The 24,534-nt window shown below is 36.8% G+C and overlaps 1 protein-coding gene across 4 annotated transcripts in view; it reads right to left on the bottom strand.

Annotated features, from left to right (window-relative positions):
- Positions 1–4,671: 4,671 nt before the first annotated feature.
- Positions 4,672–24,534, bottom strand: part of UHRF1BP1L (UHRF1 binding protein 1 like) — a 45,881-nt gene continuing 26,018 nt past the window's right edge. For 2 of the 4 annotated variants that reach the window (XM_018080523.2, XM_018080524.2), the window contains 10 exons: positions 23,182–23,323; positions 22,256–22,449; positions 18,781–20,279; positions 18,169–18,344; positions 16,737–16,873; positions 15,025–15,175; positions 12,155–12,411; positions 10,165–10,273; positions 7,390–7,556; positions 4,672–6,690 (listed from right to left, as the gene is read on the bottom strand). In XM_018080523.2, coding sequence (XP_017936012.1) covers positions 6,565–6,690; positions 7,390–7,556; positions 10,165–10,273; positions 12,155–12,411; positions 15,025–15,175; positions 16,737–16,873; positions 18,169–18,344; positions 18,781–20,279; positions 22,256–22,449; positions 23,182–23,323 — 2,958 coding nt within the window. In that variant the 3' untranslated portion in view covers positions 4,672–6,564. Of the gene's footprint in view, positions 6,691–7,389; positions 7,557–10,164; positions 10,274–12,154; positions 12,412–15,024; positions 15,176–16,736; positions 16,874–18,168; positions 18,345–18,780; positions 20,280–22,255; positions 22,450–23,181; positions 23,324–24,534 lie in introns of those variants that run through there. The other 2 variants (XM_018080526.2, XM_018080527.2) reach the window with 2 other exon arrangements.

Genomic DNA, 24,534 nt, shown 5'->3' with positions numbered 1-24,534 from the left:
TAAGGGACATGTTTTGCATAATGAGAAGGCAAAAGAGATTAACTCTAGGTTGTCTTTGCCTGCTGAAATATTTTGCCAAGTCCCATTTCAAGGAGTTTTTAAATCTTCTTAACGTTATGACTTTGAAGGAATACTTTCCTGTTGCATAAGCTGAAAATGCTTCTGATAATTGCAAAGGAAGGTTTAAGAACAGCGTTCAGGTCATGACCACTCCCAGATATATCTTCAGATGAGTATGAGTTGGAAATTTAACTTGTAGTTTTCCATGAGTTACATTGCCAACTGTCAGTGACTTGAAAGGATTTAGGATCCAGTTAAAGCAAATAGCTCTGATACTGCTTTAAAGAATTTCTCAGTGACTGTTTGCAACTTACCGTATTTCTTACATTACTTCTGGATAGGAAATGAAATGCTGGAAGTGATATATTTTTTATAAGTTTTTTAAAAAGCTGTTGTTTAAATATTTTCAAGTATGTATATACTCAAAAATCTGAATAGATTATTTTTTTTTTGTGAATATTGCAGAAATATCAAATCTCATGTTTTAGAAGGAAATGATTCTTCTGGAGTCTTCCTGCTATCTTCCTGCTAAGTTTGAGCAGAGAAGCCTCATTTCTGCATCAAAGTCCGTTCAGGTAAGTGGCTGTGATTGTGTTGGTGTCCAGTATATTGTCATATTCTGCAACATTTTGGTATGTGGCATTGCAAGATGAGACCTTAAAAAACTCTCCATCATACCTATCCTGAGTTGCACTCTCTTGTTAGAAATATAATTAAAAAGTAAGTGGAAGGAACAAACCACATCAAGATTCCAGAGGAATGAAGAGACAGCTGCTTTCTGTGCTATTTTCTCTATTTGACAAAAATAAAGCGACCCCATTCCTACAGTAAATTTTATATAGAATGCTTTTCTCTCTGCTTAGTCATTCTGCCTGTAAGTTTTTGAATAACCAAACGGGATATAAAAAGAAGTAACTCCAGATCACTTACCACACACTATAGTGTTAATATAAAGTATCTTGTTAGATTACCATCTGGTGAAGGTAAGCATTTGTAAAGCACTACATTTGTTTATTCCCAAAGAAATACAGAAAACCTCTCTATATGCTCAGTTTATTAAAAATGGGGGGGGTTCCTAGTTAGCAAGAAAATTGAACAAATAAATTGTTGATATCACGGTGGAGTTGCTCATCTGTACAGTGACAGGAAAACCAGACAAAATAATCCAAACTTTTGACAGATAATGACAAAGAACAACAAATCTGGTAAACATTTTACTATAAAAGGGACAATATGTACAAAAATAGGCTTTTAGAATTTATTTAAAGCTAAAGGGGGGAAGAAACACTAACACCGTTCAGGCAGTTCATGTGATTTATTTAAAGAGGAAGGCAGTAGAAACAGCTATAAGCCATCCAAATTAAAAGTGAAAAAAAAAAAGCCTGGTTTAAAATCATGTTATGAGATGAAGCATCAAAAATGTATAAGAACTGGAGATTCTCCCCTGCCATGTTCCAGCGCGGTGCGGCTGTCGATGGGCGAAGGCGCCAGGCGCTGGGAACCACGGGGACGGGAGCCCGCAAGTGGCTCCCGCACTGCCACCAAGCGGCGGCGGCGGGAGGAGCGCTCGGCACCAGCCGCGGTTTTGAACGAAAAACTACTGAAAAATTCGCATTCTGAGAACTGGTTAAGCACGGGTTTTCTTACTAGTAAAACATTAACCATCACAGACTGCAGTATGGTAATTCTCACTGCAAAAGTATTTTTCCAGTGTTGAAAAACTTCAAGTTACTGGAACAATATAATTACACTGCTAGAAGTATTTAGGACAGTTGCACCTTCCGTGGTAATGGTGTACTGAGGTTTGCAGACAATATGAAGATATCCGGATTTGTTCCACAGATAAGCTGCTTAGAGGCTGCTTCTTTATTCAGTGCTTGCTGGCTCAGACTACCACTTCTGAAGTGCTCATTTGTTCATGTCTCTGTCAAATGTTTAAATTACTTACCAATTATCTTAAATTAAATCATGGTGGTTTAATGGTAGGACATACTCTGTCCTAGGAGAACTGCATTAACCAGTTCGAGCATTATGCTCCACACACTCACTACCAGCTTTACTCTCACAGAAGATAAGGCATAAGTGCATCTTATTTTTACTTCCAAACCAATGCTCTCAGAAATTGGACAATGCAAGATTTCATACTGACATTACATGATTGAAAGCTTTAGGAAATACATATATTCCACTTCCACTCATATGAAAATGGGTGATGGCAACTAAAGGGAAGGCAAGAGATAGTGAAAAAATAACAAAATACAGATACTTTAATGTAACTGTTTAGGGATGGCTTGGGCAATGGTAGACAAAACCAAAATGACCTTTTAAAAAAGTTAATATTTACCCATTTAAGTAGTGGCAATATGAAAGATTCATCTCTTTGGGATGCAAAATTTACCCCTTATTTTGGGAGAGAACACAGGCTATCAAGAGTTTAGGTTGATTTTTGAAAATTCAATTCCTGCAACTTGTTTCAGCTAGGAAGTAGTGTGACACATAGTTGCGAGACATTCTGTAATATTTAAAAGCTGTCAGTTGCAAAAGTATTTTTTAAATATTAATTTTAAAGTGTTAAAAAATATATTTCATAATTAAAATTGTTCCTGATTTTTAAGTTTTTATATAAGCATGCTAAAAATACCTAGAACTGTAACTACACAGCTTCTATTTACTATCAATCTTATGATTAACACTTTTTCTTAATTTTATCGAGAAATAGAGCTTTGTTCCTTCAGCAAAGACCACTATTCCTATACAAGTTTTGCATCCCTTAATACTGATTAGCATGATCTTTGTGCTGTTCTTGCTTTCAGGTTCCATACTAAGCAATACAAGATGAGGAGAGGCACTGCCACAGAACTAAACAGAGTACAGCTGAACACAGTGCCTGCACCACTGGAAACCACGTGTTAGCCTCAGGCCATGAGAGATGTGCTTCAGCACTACAGAGCCTGCCACTAGGTTCACACTGACAGGTATCTTCACCGAGGCAGAGGAAATGGGGCTGCTATTCAAAAGCTAGTCAGCAAAAGTGAAGTGGCATGGGTTGGAATTAAAAAAAGATAAAGTTGTATTGCAGGGCTGTCAAAAATTCATTTCCCTACTGGGAGGGATGAATTAGTGGATTTCACAGTGAGTACCCACAATTTCATTGCTACTTAACATATTAGCAAGGTCATGTTCTGTCCCTACAACAGATAAAAAGACATTGAATTGTATCAACAGCTGAATTGGAATCTGAAGTACTCTTTAAAATTTGCAGATGGCAACAGTGAGCTGAAAATCTACTTCAAGCATTTTGTGATGAATGTTTTAAGAACTAGACAAACACTTTTTTTTTCATACAGAAACCATTTTCCTCATCATTACTTACGTGAAATCTGGTCATTGTGGAGAGTTTGCTTCTGCAATACCTTACATACATTTTGTACTCTTGGAATTGTAGATGCTTGATAAAGTCTTTACCTTTATTATCACATTCCCCTTACATTTGTTGTAAAATTATTTTGAATAAAGGTAACCATTAGCATGTCAGATTGTAGGAAGTATTCTCTAGCTAGCAGTTATCCTTTAGAGATCAATTGTGATCTCAGTTTAAGACACCCAAGTAAATTCCTAATCAAGACAGTGTCCAAACAGACATTGCTAATGGGACTGGGAAATAAAGGACTTAGGCAGGAGGGGGAAAAAAAAGGCAGTTCCCTTCTAGCCAGTGCCATGGTCCCTTGCACCAACAGCCATGGTGGGCTTAATCCAGGGAGCAGGGACATCAGAGAACAGGCACGATCTCCATGAAGCTGCCTCTCCAACAGGCCTTTTATAAGTAATACTGTAAGGCCACATAATTTTGATTTAAAACCGGTGCTTACCAACAATGGTAAGAGTTAGTGAGAACTGGAGCAGTGTGTGCCAGAATGATTCAATGACCGAGCCTGGGAAAGGGCACAGCCTCTTCAGGGTGAGCTAACATGAAAGCTTCGTTAGGCATAAAAACAGGATTTCTAAACAAGCTAACAAGTGTTCAACTGTAGACCAGTTTAAATTTCCATAGAAAATAAAAATAAAACTTGCTGACAGTTTGCCTGCAGGACTTCTGGAGTCAGTTTTCAGTATACACTGAGGTTCTCCAAGTTCTTTGCAGAATAAAAGCAGTGATTCATTCAAGAAGCTCTACTGATTGCATAACATTTCCTATCTAGGATTTAAGGAGGTTGTGTACACTGGCAGAGCCTGAGGATGAATTAAGCCTTTTTTTTGTTTTTAATCTGAGTCTTTTCATAGCTATGTTTAAATGCACTTTCAAAAGTTAATAAATGGACTTTCCCTCTGCATTTTTTTCAATAGCAAAACTCATTTCAGAGTGACACAGTACTATCACACTCAGTGTTGTCAAGCTCACAACCAAACACACCTACCTCTTCTGAACTGTGCACATATGATGCTCATTACTGCAAAACTGCCATGAAGTAGAAATGTATTCAGTTATAACAAAATGCTAGGAAGTGATACCCTGAATTTCAACATCTGAGAAGGGCTGGTTTGGGCTGTTGTTTTGAGTTTGATTTGTGTTTGGCTTTTCTCAAAAGAAGCAGGTACTAGCTTATGCAGTAATAAAGACAGGCATTTGATATTGCTATTTATTTCTCTTGAAAAATTAGACAATTCTCAATGTAATATTCTAGCAACATGCTACTAAGCGCTCTGTACATTCCTTTCTTCAGAATAATTCTAACTAGATCTTGGCAAGGATAAACCAAGTAAGAATTACTTTAATAGTACCAACCAGAATTAAACCAGTGGAGAAATACTCCCCTGAATCTGACATTGCATTTATGTGAAATTGCTGTATTGTCTTAAATAACTGTTGAAATACAAATATTTAATTTCTCTATTAGAAACATTGTATGTATATTTTTTCCTCTTATTCAGAATAATAAAATAAAAATTTCCATGGGCATTAAGGGGAGTTTCAATGAGGGTTCATAAGGCAGGCTTTAAAATAGTGCCTGAACCAGTTCTTCCACAGAGTTCTTCATTAAAATCTACACAGTTTCAATAACTATTTTCGGCAGTGCAAATTATGTGTCCTCCAAAAAGTTTTAATGAAAACCATTTTAATTAAAACTAGTTTGACAGCCTGCATATGCAAAGTCAAACCACAGGATACTAAATACTTTAGGAAATTTGCCTGCATATCTACAAATAAAACTTCCCTCCAACATCCAATGGAGCAGAAACAATTGTGGTAGCAATTAAAAGATTTTAAGTTGTCAGATTCAAGGTCACCAGTTAAATTATTCAGTCATTTTTACTTCTAGCAAAGACGATCTCTTACAGGCATCTATAGTTTTATATGTTGTTTCCTAAATTGTTTAAAAGCACACTCTTATATTCTCTATTTTACAGTGTTGTGCTTTTTTACTTATCCATCTGTACCAGTTTTTAGCTGAAAGTTATTGTTCAATTTGTACAAATCACCCATAATTTAAACTGTATAATTACATTTCATGTAATCTCACAATTTCATTGGGTAATTAAGTGATTCTCTACAACTTTTTTATCAAAAAAAGCAATATACAATTAATAAATCCCTGTAGGATTTTCCCCCCTCACGAGCACTGACACTACATATTTAAATACACTGAACCGAATCCTCGGGCATGTCTGATGAGTTGTGCAGAAATCAGACATGCATGCAAAATGGCTCCAAGCTCACCTGTCACAAAGGGCTGGATCCTAGTCCAGGGCTATATCCTCATCACAGAGAGAGGAAAATAAAGTGTGAATGTCTAAGTTACATCAGCTATACAGACACAGTGGACCTTCATGCAGAAGGAAAGCCCAGTAGTATGCCCTCTTACTTTAATTCTCCAGCATTTACTGTGGTATTTTAGGAGCACATATGGAAACGGTATAGGGAAGTCTATAGCACCAGAGGATTATTCTTAAAATCCTCTCTGGGCAAATTACACTGAATTTAGGGCCAGTTTAGGGGCTGGTATTTTAATTTTCAGTAGCTATACTATTCTAGAGGATCTAGCCCATATCATCATAGTGCAAATGTAACATCTTGTATGGATACCTTCTGGTAACAATCAAACAACATATCTTTAACAAACAGAGGTACAGTTTGTTAGTGAGGGTGTGGTACATGTGGTACACCTTTTTTCACAGCTGAGCCATCCACTTTTCAGAAAACATTTTAAAAATAACATTTCCTTTGATAATATTAAAAGTAGATGATATGACTTTTTCGTTTGTAAATTAATAAAGTACAGTACAAACTGATTTTTCCCAAGTCAATTCAGTTTAAAATGAGCTGAAAAAAGTTACAATGTTTAATGAAAAATTCAGAATAGTACCTAGTTCACATACATTTTTTTGTAATGAGAAAACTTTGTCTGTGACCAAAAAATAACCACACCTTCAAGTGATTTACAGACAGTATTTTAGATGCCACCATCACCTGAAGTTCTGATGTTCTTGCACTGCCAGAACACTGTCCTACTGATGATCAACATTCATCTTCTTCATGTGATGAAGCAGGGCATCTTTTTCCATTTGGACCTCAGCAAGAGCCAGTTTGGCTTTGGCTAGTTCCCGTTTGAGACATTCATTTTCTTCAATAAGCTAAAATGGTCGGTTGAGAAGACAAAGCTATTAGTATTCCTGCATACTGACAACTTTTTCCATTGCAGTAACTTTAAAATACTGTATGCTCACATTCATTCCTGGGCGGAAGCTTGCTGGGACTGAGTCAATTGCAACTGATTCCCAGTTAATGAGTGCAGAACACAGAGAGAGCTGATGCAATTAGCTCAAAAGGCAGGATAGCCAGTGTTTCAGCTATGCCATTTCTATTCTGGAGTGGAGTGGAAACGACCCCAGGTTCTGAGCTCCAGGAACGGATTCTTACGCAGTAGAAAAAACAACCAAATGATGTGTGGATGTGTTCTGTCCTCATCGATTCAAAACCCAGGTATGATTGATAGATTAGTAAGGGTCTGACTAAACAGCCTGGTCCCTTGTGTTTGTACAGAGATGTGTTGTGTTGTACAAGGATGAGGGAGATGGGGAGAAGAAAAAAACTTATAAAACTCCCTCTGATGTAAAGGAAAAGAATCAGTGTGCAGCGTATTACTACCCTATTTAGAAAGCAGTATTAAATTGCTGAGCCATACTATAATATCCGTGATCCGTATTTTCCATCTCAAACAGATTTCTAAACAGAAGTATATCCCACCCCCAGATAACCTAACAATTATGATGATTAAGGATTGTAACATAATTTTGAGGGGGCAGAGGGAAGTAAAAATCAATTCTAAATACCTCATTTTTAAGGAAGTCAGCTGAATCTCTGCTTGATTTAGAAGGTCTGGGAATTTCACAAGTAATCTGTGTGGCTTGGTCCTTTGTTTTACATTCAACAGGTTCCACTGTTTGCTGCAATGCACTACTTGAATTCATCTTTGACACATCACTTATTTTTTGATTATCTGTATCACAGAAATAGTGCATAGGGGTTTTGTCAAAATTTTTTAAAGGTTGGTTCTTATCAGTACAAAATTAAAAGCACCTCAAACAAATATACTTATGATATTAAGTACTTTTATACTAGCATCTCAAAATCAAATTTAAGAATAAAAAAAAAATTAAAACTCATAACCTTTTAGAGAAAAGGAGGGAAGGAGCAATATGTAACTTCCAGCCTGAAGGAAATAAACACATTTTTATACTGACCAATAGCATCACCACAGAATATGCACTCTGAATAATGAGAAGTTTGAGAACCATTAATATTGCTATTAATATACTGTCTACAGGTCTCTCTGAAGACTGCATTTACATTTGAAGACACAGTGAGATAAACCTGCTGGATCAAGTTTTTAAATTAGATAATACCTTTAATTACTTGGCATTAAAGAAGCTTTCTAGCATTTGTAACTGAAGTGCACTATAATATCTGTTAAAATATACTGTTGTACACCAAGAGGAAAAGTGAGAGTCATGGTTCTCAGTAGTCTAAAAAATACTCTGTGACTGTTTTGTTTTTTAAACATTTCCTTCTAAACAAGAGTTTTCTGTTCATTACCCCCTCCTCTCACCAGACACTGAGGACTCAAAAAATGTAGCACTACAGACATGTATTGCTGATGTGCAGATGGCATTTAACCTATGCCTTTGAAGTCACTGTGCCTGAGCAGTCCAAGACATGTATAGGGATCAAAGCACTTCAGCAAAAAGGGAAAAAAATACAAGCTGAAAGAAACCTTAAAACTATTTTCTAACTATATTACTAAACTTTCAATGTTTAGTATAAAAAGATGACCAAAATACATTGTACATCTTTAAGAACTCACACAATGCATTAGATAACGTGCAAAAATTAAAATACAAGCAAATCATGCCACAGCACACCTCTGAGAAGTCTGGTCCATCCCTGATATACCTTCCCATCAGGTGGATGAAGGGGGCATTAAAATCACCCTGCAGCCTCTCAAGTCATCCAATCTCAGCCTTCCTCAAGTCATGCAATACATTGCATATTGCTGGATTAACATATTCGGGACCTGGATGAAAGGGTGGGTGCACTCTGCATTTTGTGAACTCCACCAAACTGAAGGGTAGGTGACTGACACACTGATGGGCAAAGCTGTTCTGCAGAGGAACCTGGACAGGCTGGAGAGATGGACTAACTGGAGCCTCATGAAGTTGAGCTGAAGCTAGTGTGAAGTCCTGCAGTTGAGAGTCAATAACCTCTTGCTCTGCTATAGGTTGGGAACCAACTGAACAGAAAGCAAAATTGCACAAAATGACCTGTAGGCATTGGTCAACAAGCTTTATCATGAGTCAGCAGTGAGCTCTGACAGCAGAAACCAGGGACATTGCAGGCTGTACTAGCAAGGGTATAGATAGCAAGATGAGGGAAGTTATTATTCCCCAATACTCACACCGGTGAGACCACATCTGGAATACTGGATCCAGTTTTGGATTCCCTAGTGTGAGAAAGTATAGATACTGACAGCAGAGGACCACCAAGAGAATTGTGGCCAGGAGCACATGATGTACAAATGAGGGGCCCAGCAACATGCACTCGTGAAATCTGAAGAGAAGACTGTGGAGTGATCTTAATGCCACCTTTGCCTGCCTAGTGAAAGGGTATAGAGAAGATGGACCAGATGTCCCTGAGGTGCTTGGCAAGTGCTCAAGCACCTCTGTCTGAGAGGGTAGACAGGAGGCAATAGACACAAGCTGCAACAAAGGAAATTCCAATTACACAACACCAAAAAAAATAACCATGAGTGGCAAACACTGGGACAGATTACTTATGGTAGGTTGTGGTATCCTTTTTTGATGCTCAAAACTTGCCTGGACAGGGCATTGAGCAACTTGATCTAATCTGCCCCTGCTTTGAGCTAGGAGTAGGACCAGATGACCTCTAGAGGCTCCTTCCAACCTAGATTATGATTCTTTGACATATCTGTGAAAGACAACAGTAAAGTTCCAGCTCTATATGTATTGCCTTGTTGTGAGTATTTAGTATTTGCCCATGCATGTAAAAAAACCCCAATCCTGTAAGCACATACATGCTTCATGAAAAGTAGAATGTTAAATCACTATTCTAAATGCAAATCTCAGTGCAACCTGCTGCCAGGACTGCACTGCGATACACAGAATTGGAAATTGCTACTTGCACTTCTTAAATAGTCTTTTATTTACAAAATAAATATTACACAAGACCACAAAGATGGTAACCATCCTGGTAATCTGTAAAGAAAAGCATTTTTTTTGTTTGGTTTGTACTCAAAGGAACCTTAAAATTACCATGATGAAGTGATATGCACTGATGAAACATTTCCTGATGATGTTGTATGCATATTTTTATTTCTTTCAGGCCGATTCAGCCGTGGGTTATCACAGCCAGTATACTATTCAAAAAGGTAATTTTCCTCTATGTGACAACACTTAGAATTAAGGCATATGGCAACAACAGCTTCCACAAATTATCATCAGTTATCTTTTCATTATTAGCCACATGTACGCACAAAGGAAATAACAGTAAGATTATAAAACTGAGATATCAAGGTGCAGGATTATACAAACCTCTAATGACAAAAGTGCCATCATCATTTCTTTCTATCCAGAGTATGTCAATATGCAGTTTTATGGGTACCACCTCAGATGCCTTGAGATTTTCACGTGGACTATCATCCTAAAAAATACACGTATTTGAAAATGAGTTTACCAGGAAATCAAAATAGCTAATTAGGATGTTCGTTTAAACATAAGTGGATTTAATGAAACTTGAAAGGGAACATTTCAAAGTAGAATTTTCTAACAGGATCTTCACTAAACTTTGCCTCCATTTTTTCCCCCAGGGATAGTATTAAAGGCTCAAATTTATCTGTGGAATAAGTCTGCTGAACTCAATATATAGTCTGACTAAAATACTTCAAAGTGTTTTCACAGGCATCTCAATAAGATTATATCCCAACTCAAGACATTCTTTAGCTCAGGAACCTTCCAAGTCAGAGATAAGAAGCCTGCACTACATAGTATCTGATTTTCCCTTGAACTGTTTTAAGGATTGAATGGGTACAGCTATCATTCTTGAGCAGATTTTGTCTTTTTAGAATTTAGCTTGGGATGCCACCAGCTGCATTTTAGTTAGATTACTGTACTCAACAGAAGAGGAACTTCACAAATTAGTTCTTTGGGGACTCCCCAGGAAGTCTTTATAGTTCATTACCCCTGTCAAGCAGAGTAATGCAGCCAGTATAATCACAAACTATACATATCAGCATTAAACACATACCAACAAAGATATTGAGATATAACTTCCAAAGTTTCTTGAAACAGCATCAAGATTGCAGTAAAAAATGCAAACAAGAAAATAATCTTTCTTAAATTCTTCCCCTGCCATAAAACACACTGCATCGTATCATGCAGAAACAATAGAAGAACACACTACATCAAATAGGCAATGCAGCAAACATTTAAACCATATCCTCTTGCTCCTTATTACCCAACAACTCTATAGAAATGAATCATTTGTATGTCAAATTTGCAGTTTGTCAACCATCATGACTAACTTCACCATGACTTGTGTGCACTGCTGAGCGAGCACTTCAGTGCTTTTGCTGCCAAGGAGACTCTTGCCAGTTTATTAATGTACATTCCCCACCTCAAGCAGCTGCTTTCTCAAGAATGATCTTAGTAGAATCAAGGCCTTAGCCTCAGATGTAGAACTGAAGCTGCTCTTCCAGTCCTCACTCTTTTCAGAGTTTATATGGGTGATTAATGCTTTCCAAAGCAATGGTACAATTATTGTTAAGTTTCTTTGTGTTACTACTGCTCCACACCCCCCAAAAAAGTGTCCTTATCTTTATATTCAATGGTTGTGCAGTACAGGACTCATTATCTCCTTTACATGGCTGAAAGAAAATCCCCAAGGAGAGTTTAGCAGGAGTGTCCTCTTAATGTTACTATTTTAAACTACGGTGGTGAGAAAAGCTTGCATTATTTAGTATCTGTTTCTAGGTAGAGCAGAACATGAAATCTGGGTTGTAAGAAACAGTGTATAAGTGATTTGAACTGGAATTCTATAACCTTTTCCCTTCTTTTGTACTGAACTTTCATTGCTTGGCAAGTGCTAAGGATAATTTCAATTATCCTCCAAGGAGGAGAGAGAAATAACCGTTAAAATCCGTGGTTTGTAATTAGAAAACCATTACTTTGCTAAGCAAAAAAGCCCAACCAGGAAAACCCACATTGTGCCTCTAGAAGCTTGGTATACCTTGCATTTAAAATTACCAGACACTGTCACTCTACAAGAGAGACTTAGGAGAGGAGGAAAAGGTATAAAATGTTAATTCATACAAGTAGCTTGGTCATGCAGATAATTCCCCTCTAGGCATACCACAGAGCTAACCAAATCTATGGATTTTTAAATTGTTTTAGTGTTATCTAAAGACCTTCCAGAGTACGATAGCAATTTCTTTGAAGTTAACTGTATCCAGATTAGTAGTTTATCATCAAAGAAACAAGAACACAATTTCTTTTAAAGCAGCCAAATATCTCATTGTTAACATACTTTTAAATTAATCCTTGCATTAGAAACTTTTATCTTCATAGGCATCACTTCTGCAACAGTTTCATCTTCTAGAAAATGCTGAATGTTTGTGAGGGAAGATGTTAGAAATTCAGCACTGAAGTTCTCCACATGACACTGAAGAAAACCATTTTTCACAGCTAGCAGTGAATGTACAACAGCACTAGGACCATTTTCCCATCTCAGACTAATCTCAGGTGATGAATTAAGAGATCCAGTCACAGATTTACAGTCAGAACCTGTTGCAAAAGGAAAACAAATTTGCATTAAAATTTAGCACCATACAAAAAAACAATTATGATGTAATTATTTGTCTCTATTGTCCAACTGATTGTCCAAAAAGTACCTTAAAAGTATTATCCACAATAGGCAGCATTACAAATACACAACTTCAGAGCAAATTTCCAAGCATATCACTTCAAAGTACAAAAAATAAACTAAGAATACATACAAGGACTAGTACCTCACTGTGACAACAGAAAGGACAATGCAGAAGTATCACCACCCACAAAAAAATTTGTGTTTCCTTGGTGCCTTGACAATGGAAAACCAACTATTCAGTCTCAGCCATTAAGTCAATTTTAGTTATCTTGCAGATATTTGAAAGAGGCAGAATCAAGGGAAGATGGAGTAAAAATTGCATTAAACAATTTGGAAGCTGTTATGAACTGCTGTTTCCTTCTCACAAGCATGTCAAGCATGATAAGTTCTCAGTAAAATCACTGTCCTTCCCACAGAACCTCTGCCATATTCCATCCCCCTTCTTTTGTTACTGCTGCCAGACAAGATCTGATAAAGGCATAGTCCTGCATCCAGGCCTGCAGGGAATTGCACAGTTGCCACATTGCCCTCAACTTACTCTAGATTTTAGGTACATTTTTCCCTTTCTACATCTACTGCATTAACAGTATAATACGTTTTAAATGGTTATTTTCACCCAGAACACCTTCATAGACTGTAATTATAACTTGAGTATTCGCTGCTTTGCATAGTTCTTCAGTTTACTGGTTACAGCTGTTAATGTAGCACCTAAAGTTTTATTAAAGGTCATGGAGAAAGAGTTGCCTCTAGTGGGATATTATTGTACACGTTTGCTCACTTGTTCTTTTAGTGGTATTTTGTTACTGTTAACTCATTTAAATGGTATTTTTTGATCCGATTCTCAAGCTTTTCCCCCTTTGTTCTTCTAATAGAATAAATGTAGGAGATGGGAAGCAGCAGTGGCTGCAGAAGATTTCCTGACTCAGTACAGAAAGCATAGCCCTGCAGTGGAGAGATGTACATTATAGAATCAGAGTGACTAGCAATGTACAAAAAAAGTGGTATTGGCCCACCCATTCAGGTACCCACCAGAAAGAGGAAGGAAGTCTTTGAAGATCCCAATCATGTTTTAACCTTTTGTCCACAAAATAATCAACCAGTACATAAATCTCTCATAATCAGCTAAACCAGAGGAAGCAGGTTCTAGTTGTAGAACACATGTGAGAGCAGGAAGGTGATATGTTCATACTGTTTACTCCCTCTGGCTTTTACAAAGGATATGGCAGATACCCAGAAATCAATTTGCCTGCTGTAAGAACTGAAGGTCAGCCATGAGTCTTCCCTGCTAGACCTCCTACTTGCCTTGATACTTGAATACAATATGGTAGAACAGCTGCTCCAGGCAGCAGCTGCTGGCAATGGCTCAGCTGACCAGTAAAGGGGTTCTTTAGCCTGGGCATCAGAGGCTGTGGCACCTCTGAAGCTGAAGCACAACCTCCTGAACAAAACTCATGCTGCTAGAAGGTTGAAATAAAACATAGCAGCCAACAGCTGTTATAGCTATTTCCCAGGAAAGGAGATGAACCAGAAACAGGAAGCAGGTGCATCAGGGATCTGCCCAAAAACCCTATGGCACAGCAGAGCTGGCATCCAGCAATCCATGTGGAAGGCTGGCAGAGGGGAGCAAAGAAATGTGACATGAAGTGGCATACCAATACTTCATGCCAAGGAAAGAACCTCACTGTATGAGAACTTGGTGAATGTATGTGTGGCACTCATGCCCAAGAAAAGCTCTGACAATACACTGGTTGATCTAGTTGTGCAGATGTCTGGCATGAAACTACACTCTGTTTCTATCAAGCTTTAAAAAACAAACACCCCCACCCCCCCAAAAAAGGTGGTCTGTCCTCACAGCTAATCTTTCTTAATAGAGAATAATTTTTAAAGTTTTCTTAAACCAAATATTATAAGTCTGTTTAAACTGTGGGTGTAATTTAATCTAGAAAAACAGATCTTGAAAAAAAAGAACAGCCCTTCAAACAAAGGTACATTAAGCAAAGTGTTATTAGGGACATAAGGGAGTTCCATCTTCACAAAACAATAACCAGTGTAACGCGTTGTGGTTTCACCCCAGCCAGCAGCCAAGCACCACACAGCCGCTCACTCACTCCCCCACTGCAGGACTGCAGAGAGAACTGGAAGGGTAAAAGCTAGAAAACTCATGGGTTGAGATAAAGACAGTTGAATAGGGAAAGCAAAATCCAAAACATAGTCCCATACCAGCAACTACGAAGACAATTAAGTCCACCCCAGCCAAAACCAGCACATAATGCAACTAACTTCATTTTTTAAAAAGCAAACTAATGACCAGAATTCAATATAATGCATTTTTTTACCCACACAAGCATAAATGGTCCCATTTATTTGTTATCTTCCCTTTTAATGTATCGTAAGCAGGAAAGAAATCAGAGTTCTAAACCAGCATAAAAACGGATGCTATTGAACTAATATAAAACTGTGTTTGCATCTTTATTTACTTAGAACAAATATTTCCAGCTTCAGTTTCCCAACACTGAATTGGTAGTTCTTACCAACAGTTCTGTTGCACAGATAGTGTCGAACACTAATGTTTCCCAACTGATGTGGTATCACTCGGTTGACCTGCAGGCAAATTTCTGTGTCCTCACCCCTGATGTCGATTTCACCATTAACACCAAATACTTGAAAAACCACAACAGACATCTGTCAATAAAAACAAGATAAAACAATATAAGATTATAAGATGAATTTATAGTGATTATTGTTTCTAGGATCTGTTTAAACCTTTTCCATCACAAACCCCTTTGTATCCAAAACCCTAACTCACAGAAAAGCACAAAGTTTTCTCATTTCTGCTTTTCTTTTTGGCTTCATAATGCTCAACTGTCCAAAGACAGACACTTGTATTTATAACCCACTGACACCAATTCAGAATTGGCTAGAAAAGCCATGAAAGTGAGACAGACTTTTTCCACTCTGACAGAGAAGCACATGATCTATGTGACACCTGAAATTTCCTAAGGCTGCATTCAACTTTACCCATATCATAAGCACAACCAAGCATTTGTGGTGCTGAATCAGACCAGGTTAAAGAGCCAGGAGAGGGTACTAAACTTTAGCTATCTGCATAGTAGTCAGCCCTTTTTCTCTATTTATTGGGTTGCAGTATTTTTTTTAAAAGAAGTAGAAGCCAGTTTTAAATCAGCTTTGGTATCAGAAGGTGTGTGTCCATCATCATTACTGCTGTGCTGTTTTCGGCTCATTTTTCTAATGACTTTTAGTTACAGTCTACAAGTAGATAAATATGCTAAAATGTATTTGCATAAAAATCCGAATTAATTATGTTTTTTCCATATTACCTATATGCATAGGTGATTGAGAATTTACTTAAAAGGAATCAATAATTCAAGTGAGCTGTTTTTTTTTATTTTTTAAAAAATGAAGGCGATCCACAAATATTTTAAAGCAAAGGCAGGATTACATGACTAACATTACTGAAAAGGAAAAATACATCAGCAAGCACACAAGATATTTCAGTAAATTCACTGTCTTCCTTTGGGCCCATATTGTCCTAGGTTTCCAGTTCATGACCTTGACTGATAGAACACAATTTGAGAAGCATTGATTAGGACCAGGATCAGCATGGAGTAAGTACACAGGCAGATGAAAAAACTGGACCCTGCATGGTGTCTCAGGCAAGGAATCTCTTTCTACATGTGCTAGTCTTATAACCTTCTCTAAACACTGAGCATTGTCCTGACATAATCCTGGACAAGAGGCATCTCTGATCTGACCCTGCAGCACACTTAATACAGTGTATTTGAAAATTCTACAAAATGCTACCAGTGCTTAGGAAATATCTTCATATTAGAGATGTCAGAGTTATGGTGCTTTCTCTTAGCTATATGTGATAATGATAATGAAAAGCTCATTTTAAATATCAGATTCAACAGAGTATAAAAGAATGTGATAGTATTAAAAAAATATTGTTATATACTAAAGCATAAATATTTTCTGACATTTTTAAGTGGCTGCTGTCATTTCTCAACAGTGGCTATAGAGAAGATAACAAAGAGAATGCTCAGTGGAACTTGGATTGTAATCATTTGTACTTAACACAAGTGCACTAGATCTGTAAGCTTATATAATGCACTAACAAAAGCTGCCAAAATTAGTTGAAAAATCACCTCTAAAAACAATCATTTTAGTTCTATTTTAAGGTTTAATTTACTGAAGCATGTATTCTCATGGAATACAATATTACCATTTCTTCACTGGTCTCATGGGCATTCTCTGAAGCAGCGCTCATGGCATCTGGAGATGACCCATCACAATTTTCAATCACTGTGCCTCCTTCATGGGCATTTTCTGATGGACTTTGATAGTTTGTGGCTGTAATACCTTCCATATATACATCAGAAAAAATGCAAAGTTAGCATTTGCACTCCTACATTAAGAATAAAGTCAGTGTTTGTTACTGTATGCATACATTAATTCATTTTTTAAGATGAGTTGAATGGCTTATTAAACAAATATTTGTGATTGAACTGCCAAATCCATTCCTCTTACAGAGTTCAAAGTTCTAGATGCTATGCAAGTAAAGCAGAATATAGTGACAAAACCAAAACAGCAGTCTACATGCATTGTTAAAAAATTCTGAATCTTCCAAATCAAATATAAACCTGATCAAGTAGAAAAAAAAAGGTTACAGATTCCAAGTTGTGTATCTAAAATACAGCACAGTGCCTTTAGAGCAAATGTTTGTGGTTTTATGTTTAGAGAAATAAGCTACATATATTTTCATTAGAGTAATCATGGTATTGTTTCCTTGACAACTAGAAAGCATAGAGACTTAACCTGCAGTTAAATACTGTTTAACAAGCCAAAAAGACATATAAAGTTATTTAAAATGAAAAATATATTTTATGGCATACTCCCACATAAGCACATACAGGAATACTCCTACAATTCAAATATATAACAGGTTTGCAAGTGAAGCAGTCTTCTCATTATTGCTCTAGACTGAAGAGAAATCCTACAGAAAAAAAGTAGTCATTATTTATTCAAAGTAGAATTTATCAGAAAACAGGTACCAATAAGGTCTTCTTACTCTATTTCCTGACATTAGAAAATTATTTAATCAGTATATGCACAGACGAGCAAAAATTGGACAAACAGATGCTGTTAGACAGTCAACAGCTAGGAACTGCTCCTTAAGGAACAAACTGCAAGGAGACTACCAAATCTATCTGCCTGGTAACTAGCATGGTGAGTATTAGTGAAAATCCATTTCTTTTTCATCTACTTTTAAACTGAAAGTTTCTTTACCACTTCAAGCATAATACTGACTCAGGGTACAACCTGTAAATACTTGCAGCCAAAGCAACAGGTTTTAAGTAAAGCAGGGAACAAGTTCTGCTTGATTCAAAGTTGCAACACAGCACTTCAATGCTCTTACTTTCCTCAAGAGAGGAAAAAAGTAAGTAGTGTTAAGTACCACTGCTTAAGTAGCACACCTTATTTTCCCTTGAAATGATGTTTGGTGAATATACTGAGTATTACTGACTGGTGAAGGCAAGAGAAATAGTCTCGTAAAGTATCCAGGTTTTGCTGGACTAGAATCCTTTTGAGTATTATTTTAGTTATAAACAACATTTTCGTGTATTGCTTAAAAATATTTTGTTAAACCTACTTACCTTTCTCCAGAAAGCTTTGACTGTCACTTCCATCACTCTCTATCAAATGATCCTCTAGCATCATACTATCAATAGAGATGGTATCCAGAGAGACTTGTGATGGACTTCTCTTCATATTTTTGTAAGAAACAGAGAATGCAGGGAGGTTGGATGAGCAGCGTTCCTTAGGCTTAGCACTTTAAAATTAAAGATATTAGGAAATTATTATTTCAAATTAAAGGAAAGACATAGAAGTTACTTAAAAAACTTGCTCTAAACTAGGCAAGATATAAAAAAACCCCTCTGATTATTCAAATGATTAATCCTTTGACAAGTAAAAGAAATAAATGTAGAAACGACATGCATTCCTCTGGGTATTTGTGTCAACACTTTTCTCAATACATATTTTATAACATTTGAACTGAAAGCAAATAGTTTAAATCAATTAACTAACACTTCCTTTTAGTTTTCACTGAATCCTGGATACTGCATATCTTTCTACATACTTTAAAAATTTTCATCTACTAGATGTTCACTTCCAGACTGCTAAAAATACTAGAAGTATGTGGCCAACAAGATTGCTAAATATTTTCAAAGAGTAGGAAAACTGATTTAGTATTAAATCTTCTATACCTTGATGAAGACTGGGATGCAAACATTTTAACTGAAGTCACTTGGTCTTTGTTGATTTCAAGCTCTTCAGATTCTAAGGCAGTTTCTGTTTCCAAGTCATTGACTTGGTTAGGACAGCCTTCAGTTGTGCCTTCCTGTTCATTTAACTTATTTGAGAATATATTTCTGTCATCCTCTTTATCAATGAAAAATTCAGTAGAATCTTCTCTCTTATTCAGAATGGACACTGAATCCCTAGGATTCAAGCTACTTTTCTCACTGAGAGGTCCACAGACCTCCTCTGAATCACTTCTACTAAAGAGTCCACTGCTTCCTCCTTCACTTGTATCTCCCAAACCTTTATCTGATGCATCATCTGAAAATGACATTCCTTTCTGAAAATCTGTATTACTGTCTGATTTAAACAAAAGAGGATCTATTAAAATTCCTTTATTAACTTCAGCATTCAGAGGCTTGCAGTCATTTACATAATTAAAATTAGTAATACCAGCTTCCACTATCTTACTACCAACTAATTTACTCTCTGAAGTAAGAGCTTCCCCATTTCCCACAGGGGAGAGTTCTGATGCCACGGGACTTCCTTCTTCCACAACAGGAGACTTACAAGGGTTTCCCTGAGTCACTGGATGGAGTAGTAAGGCTATTTCTGCACTTTTCAGTAGGATCCCAATGCAGACATCTGTTTGCTTTGCAGGTTTTCCTGTCACTGCTTCTACGTCATTCCTTAAGTTTTCCAGGAGCAATACAAGAGATTCATGGAGAAACAGCAAAAAAAGATACTGGTAGTGATTGATCTGCACGCTTACATGTTTCTGAACATGGACAAGAACATGTACATCTGCATCAGAGGAAGAGCTTTCAGAAAGCACTCCTGAAGTCTCAGACATTTGAATGCCATTGGTCAAGGGCTCTGTCTCAGTGCTGTAATATTCCTTTAGAAGTTTTTTACGTTGCAATCTATTAGCAAGATCACTAGATTCACTTCTTGGAATGTTCAAAGCTGTCTGATTATGCGATAAAAGCTCTTTTTGTGACTTTGCAAATCTTACAGGCTGGCAAATCCAAAGTGAAAGCGGGAATGAGTCCACAAAGCTTATTGGTCGGCCTTTCCCACTTTTCGTTCCTTCATAATCTATCCAAAACTGGGAAAAATGCAAAGCCCAAACATCAGTAGCTGCAGATGTCTTTAATGCATATTTATTCAATTTTGGGATGATATAACCTTTATAAACATCATGCATTTTAGTGTCTTGTTCATGAGCATGTCTCTGGAAGATTGGATGCAAAAGATTAAAATTTTTCTGGGACTTAGGAAAACTGGTGAAAGTTCTACTAAAAAATTCAGAGTCTTTGAAGTTCTGAAACAAAGCTTCTAGATCAGAGTGTCTGCAGTTTGGTGAGCATCTGGTGTTCGTAGCAATCATCTCTGAACTTTGAATGGAAAGTGCACGAGGTTGATCTTTATGAATTTCAGATTTGTTTTCAAATGGGATGATGATCTGCAAGGGAGAAATATATTTGTCTAGTTAGAAATATGTAGCTTAAGAAGGTATACAATTAAAGAAACAAAATAATAGCCACGACAGCTAAAACAAAGTAATATAATTTTATGAGAGCAGGGATAAGTCAGGCTCACAGTCTATGATTTATGTTTCCTCTAATTTTCAAGAAGGATGCTGTGGCATCTAAACCTCAATGTTTGTACAGAATGTAAGGGTCTCAGGCTTTTCTTATCTGAAGGTCTTAAATTTAGTTCAGCTACATTAGGCTGAAGTGTCTCATTTCTTCAACTGAGAAACAGCTTGGTAAAAAGTTTCTTCAAGTGTTTCAAAAATTTATAACTTTGAAAAACAGAGAATTATAATCTGGAGTTCAATTTGATTTGTCAAATAAGGTTTTTCACTACACTGAGTACTACAATATTTTATTTCTATATTAAGGTAAAAGCAAACACTTAAATGTGCTAATGCAGCTAATGTTCCTAATATTGCAGAATACAGAATAGGTATTTCTGACAATTATCTGATAATAATAATACATTTTTTCATCATAAAAATAACAATATGCTCCAATTCCTAAAAACCATCAAAAGAGTTCGGTAAACTGTATTTTATTTAACTTGAGTATTTTTAGTGCCAGTTTTAACGGTAACACATTTTATGCCAAATCCTGTATCTGATGTTGTTAACATGGACCTTGGCCACACTAGTTTTGGTACTATCAGTGATACTACCTTCTGTCACATCTCCATGCTGAATCTAGAAAGTAGGAGTAAAAAAAAAGTCATCTTAATGACACTTAAAGATGGGAGTAATGAAGCTTCTTCAAGTCCATACAAGGACTCAGAACAAAATAAAAAAATGAAATAATTACTATATGATATATAAACATCGAGCACACCATTAAAATAGTAATCATTTGCTAGATTAAAAATAATGCTCTTAATACAAGGATGATATAAATAATTTTAGTCAAGGGGTGAGGTATTTAAGAATACTTTAACTTCTCTTAGTTTAGTAGGTTATTCATAACTAATAATTCAATATCAGATCAATCTATATTTGCAGTTGTCCAGCTGTTAACTCTTAATAACTACTTTTATTCAGTACAAACCATGTCCTTTTAAAGTTCCATTAAGTATGTACCAAGAGCCTTAGGAAGATAAAGATCTCTCCATAAACTGACTTTTTAGAACCTTTGAAACCTCTCCTGTGAACACCATTGAAAAAACTCGTTTTGTTCACCTCTGAACCTTGGAAACCATGCAGTGAAATGCCCAATGCAAACAGGGGATGAGGGAGGGTGGGAAGTTTATCTGCTCAATGATTCTTTTTCTACAAAGAAGGAAAATACAAGGGAAGCAAAAATTTGATGTTCAGTTGCATTAACAAGCATCACTCCTCTGGAATATAGAGAACTTGTGTACCTGAACTACAGCCAACAGCCAGCATGAAACAGAAAACAGTGAGAATGGGTTTTGGAGAAGGAAATAAACCTTCAGATGAATTGCTTTCTTTGCTCCAGGCTCTTGTTCTTTTACTCTTTACTCTTGTTCACTAACAAGATGAAAGAGATATACTACAAGCAGAGGAACAAGAGAGGGCCCTTGCATTAATATGGAGTAAAAATATGACTTTTTTCACCAGTTACTTTTACTTCAGTGCTCAATATTTTTTTCTTCTGCTATGTCAGGTTCACCAAACACAGGGAAATATTTTGTTAGTACTCCCATTCAGGTCTTCAAATACAAAACCAAAATACCCCTAGGACATAGATGAAGTAGTACAGAAGACAGATGTCTGTCTTCAAACCATCATATTCTGCATAGTTTTTGAGAGCAGCGTGGCTTATTGCATGGGCTGTTTGTTCATTCATTGGTGTATTTATTCCTTAAGTTGCTTGCTAGTAGCTTTTTAGAATAAGAGAAAAAACATTTTTCCAAGAAACCACAAAACCTTCCTCAATGACAGCATACCTTCAACATTAGTCCATCCACTCTAACATCAACATGTTCATCTGATTTTGAATTGTCATTTAGCTTGTACATGGCCATGAACTGAATAAGACTCTGTTTCAAATCCAACACAAACTGATTCAGCCAAAGAATACTTCTCTCATCCAGGGTGAACTGTAAAGCATTCAGCTGGCCATACAAATTCGGACATGGAACTAAAAGAAAAGAGAAAACAAAACTATAAGAATAAGTAAAATGTTTATAGGTCAGGTTTTGTTTGCTTTTTAAATGGGTGCGGACTTACATTTTCACCAGTATTTTTCATCAGAGAAAGAACACAAACCCACTCCTTTAGTCTCACAGAAGAATAAATTGTTAGGGGATACCTGAAGTGATGCTTCTTTCTCTCACTTTAAGCAAGGGACTGAATTTTTGAATGTAAAAACTAATATTAGAATAGAATCAAGTCTGAGGAGAGGGAGAGAATGTCCTCATTACAGAGGAAGGGCAAAACCACAGAGATTCGTTGTCCTCAAGTCCCATTCCCAGGAAATCCACTGACATTTCTGTATATAAAACAGGGCCAGCCCCAGAACACATTCCTACAAATAACTCCAGCAGATCTTTGTTGCATCTTAGATACTACTGCAATAGTTTGAGTTATTTTATGTAGGCAGACAGTGAAACTGCAGAAACAGTATGTGGATGTTGGAGAATGAATAATTAATGTGCCAGTAAAAATGCTGTGTTTCCAGACTTACAAACCATGTTTATAAAAAAGAGTATTACTAGGAGTCTGCCAGGAGCAAGCACTGAGGAAATGGAACAGTGTTGTGGGTTTTTTTCCATTTTAGAAAGCTACTACTTATTTCCAAGCTTTAAGCTTCAAAAAGGTGAAAGCAACACACAAAATTTATGCTTCAGTACAAAAAAAAGAGAAGTCTTACTAGGAAAGTCCTTTCCATCTGGATAGTAATATTCAGTAAATTCAATATGAATAGCTGGCATTTCTGGTGGAAGATAAAGTGACTTTTTATTGCAAGAGATCAGAGCTTTAGGGGAAGAACGACACTGGTCTGCTGTCGAAACCTGTAAAAGATAAAAGATTAATTTCATTAATATATTACATTTTTATGAATCATTAGGCAATTGTAGTTGCAAGGTACTGTCCCTAACAGGGTCATATTCCACTGCTCTCAGCTGTAGATCCTCAACTACAACACACAATGCGATACACCTAGTTGCCTTGTAGCAGAAGCAATCCATACAGAACACTTTCACAAGAAAACTATATAGTTTTAAAGGTATCAGATCCCCTTCCTTCATAGGAGGCAGGAGGTAGCAGGTCACTTTCAAAGGTGTTCAGTAGAAGCCTAGAATGATCTGATAATCTTTACTGCAAACACTACAGCTCCTGTTTAAGCAGTTACGCTCGGATTTAGTGTGTTTGCATACAGTCTGTCCCAAAGGATCCCATAACTAGATAAGGGATAGATAAGCTAGAGAAGTTTATTACACACATATTAGGAAGTCCTTGTACTGTTGTAAGGACAGATTCCAGTACACAGGCCAACTCTCAAATACATGGTAGGCAAGGTGTTCAGCATGCACCTGGCAGAGATATGTGTGCTTCGATATGCCTGAAGGGCTACTTCACAGGAGAATCAAAACACCATGGAACAGTAATCCTCCATTCCTGTCTCCTTACAATGTAAATTATGGAACATGGAAAAAAATCACGATTTTATATGTATTAAATTTCTTTGACTGCATCCCAGTTTAAAAAGAATGTTGTCAAAACAAAGCTCTTTCATTCAACAGTTAGTAGGTCAAACTGCTAGTTTGAAATTACCCAGTGTATTAATATGGAATATATGATGATGCCGGAAATTGCATAGAAATAATGACGATTAAAAAAATTGAAAATGTGTTTCTATAGAGGAGGAGATAAGCATCTGAAGAGCAGAAGGCAAATGGAAACACCAACAGTACAAAACAATATTATAAAACCACTTCAAACTCAGATGAAGGCTCCTAGTAGCAAGCTGCAACCCTTCACAATACCAGAAGTGATATGGAAAAAATGTGTTGAAAACTGGAACAAGAGCAAGTAGAAATCACAATGACAAAGGGCACACACTAAGCATTTTTGTTAGGACCTGAGACTTAGAGTAGATCCTCCCATATCCCTACCATTCTGCCTAACAAATATAGTCCTTCTCTACTCCACTCGCCTCAAAAGAGTGAATCTGGACCACAACCAGCAACTCAAACTACCCCCTCTAACAAAGGGGAGGGGG

The sequence above is a fragment of the Manacus vitellinus genome, unplaced genomic scaffold, assembly GCF_001715985.3.
Source record: "Manacus vitellinus isolate BGI_N305 unplaced genomic scaffold, ASM171598v3 scaffold_5_pilon, whole genome shotgun sequence".
NCBI classification, from domain to species: Eukaryota; Metazoa; Chordata; class Aves; order Passeriformes; family Pipridae; genus Manacus; species Manacus vitellinus.
Note: the sequence above shows the minus strand (reverse complement) of the source record. Positions and strands in the feature narration are given on the sequence as shown.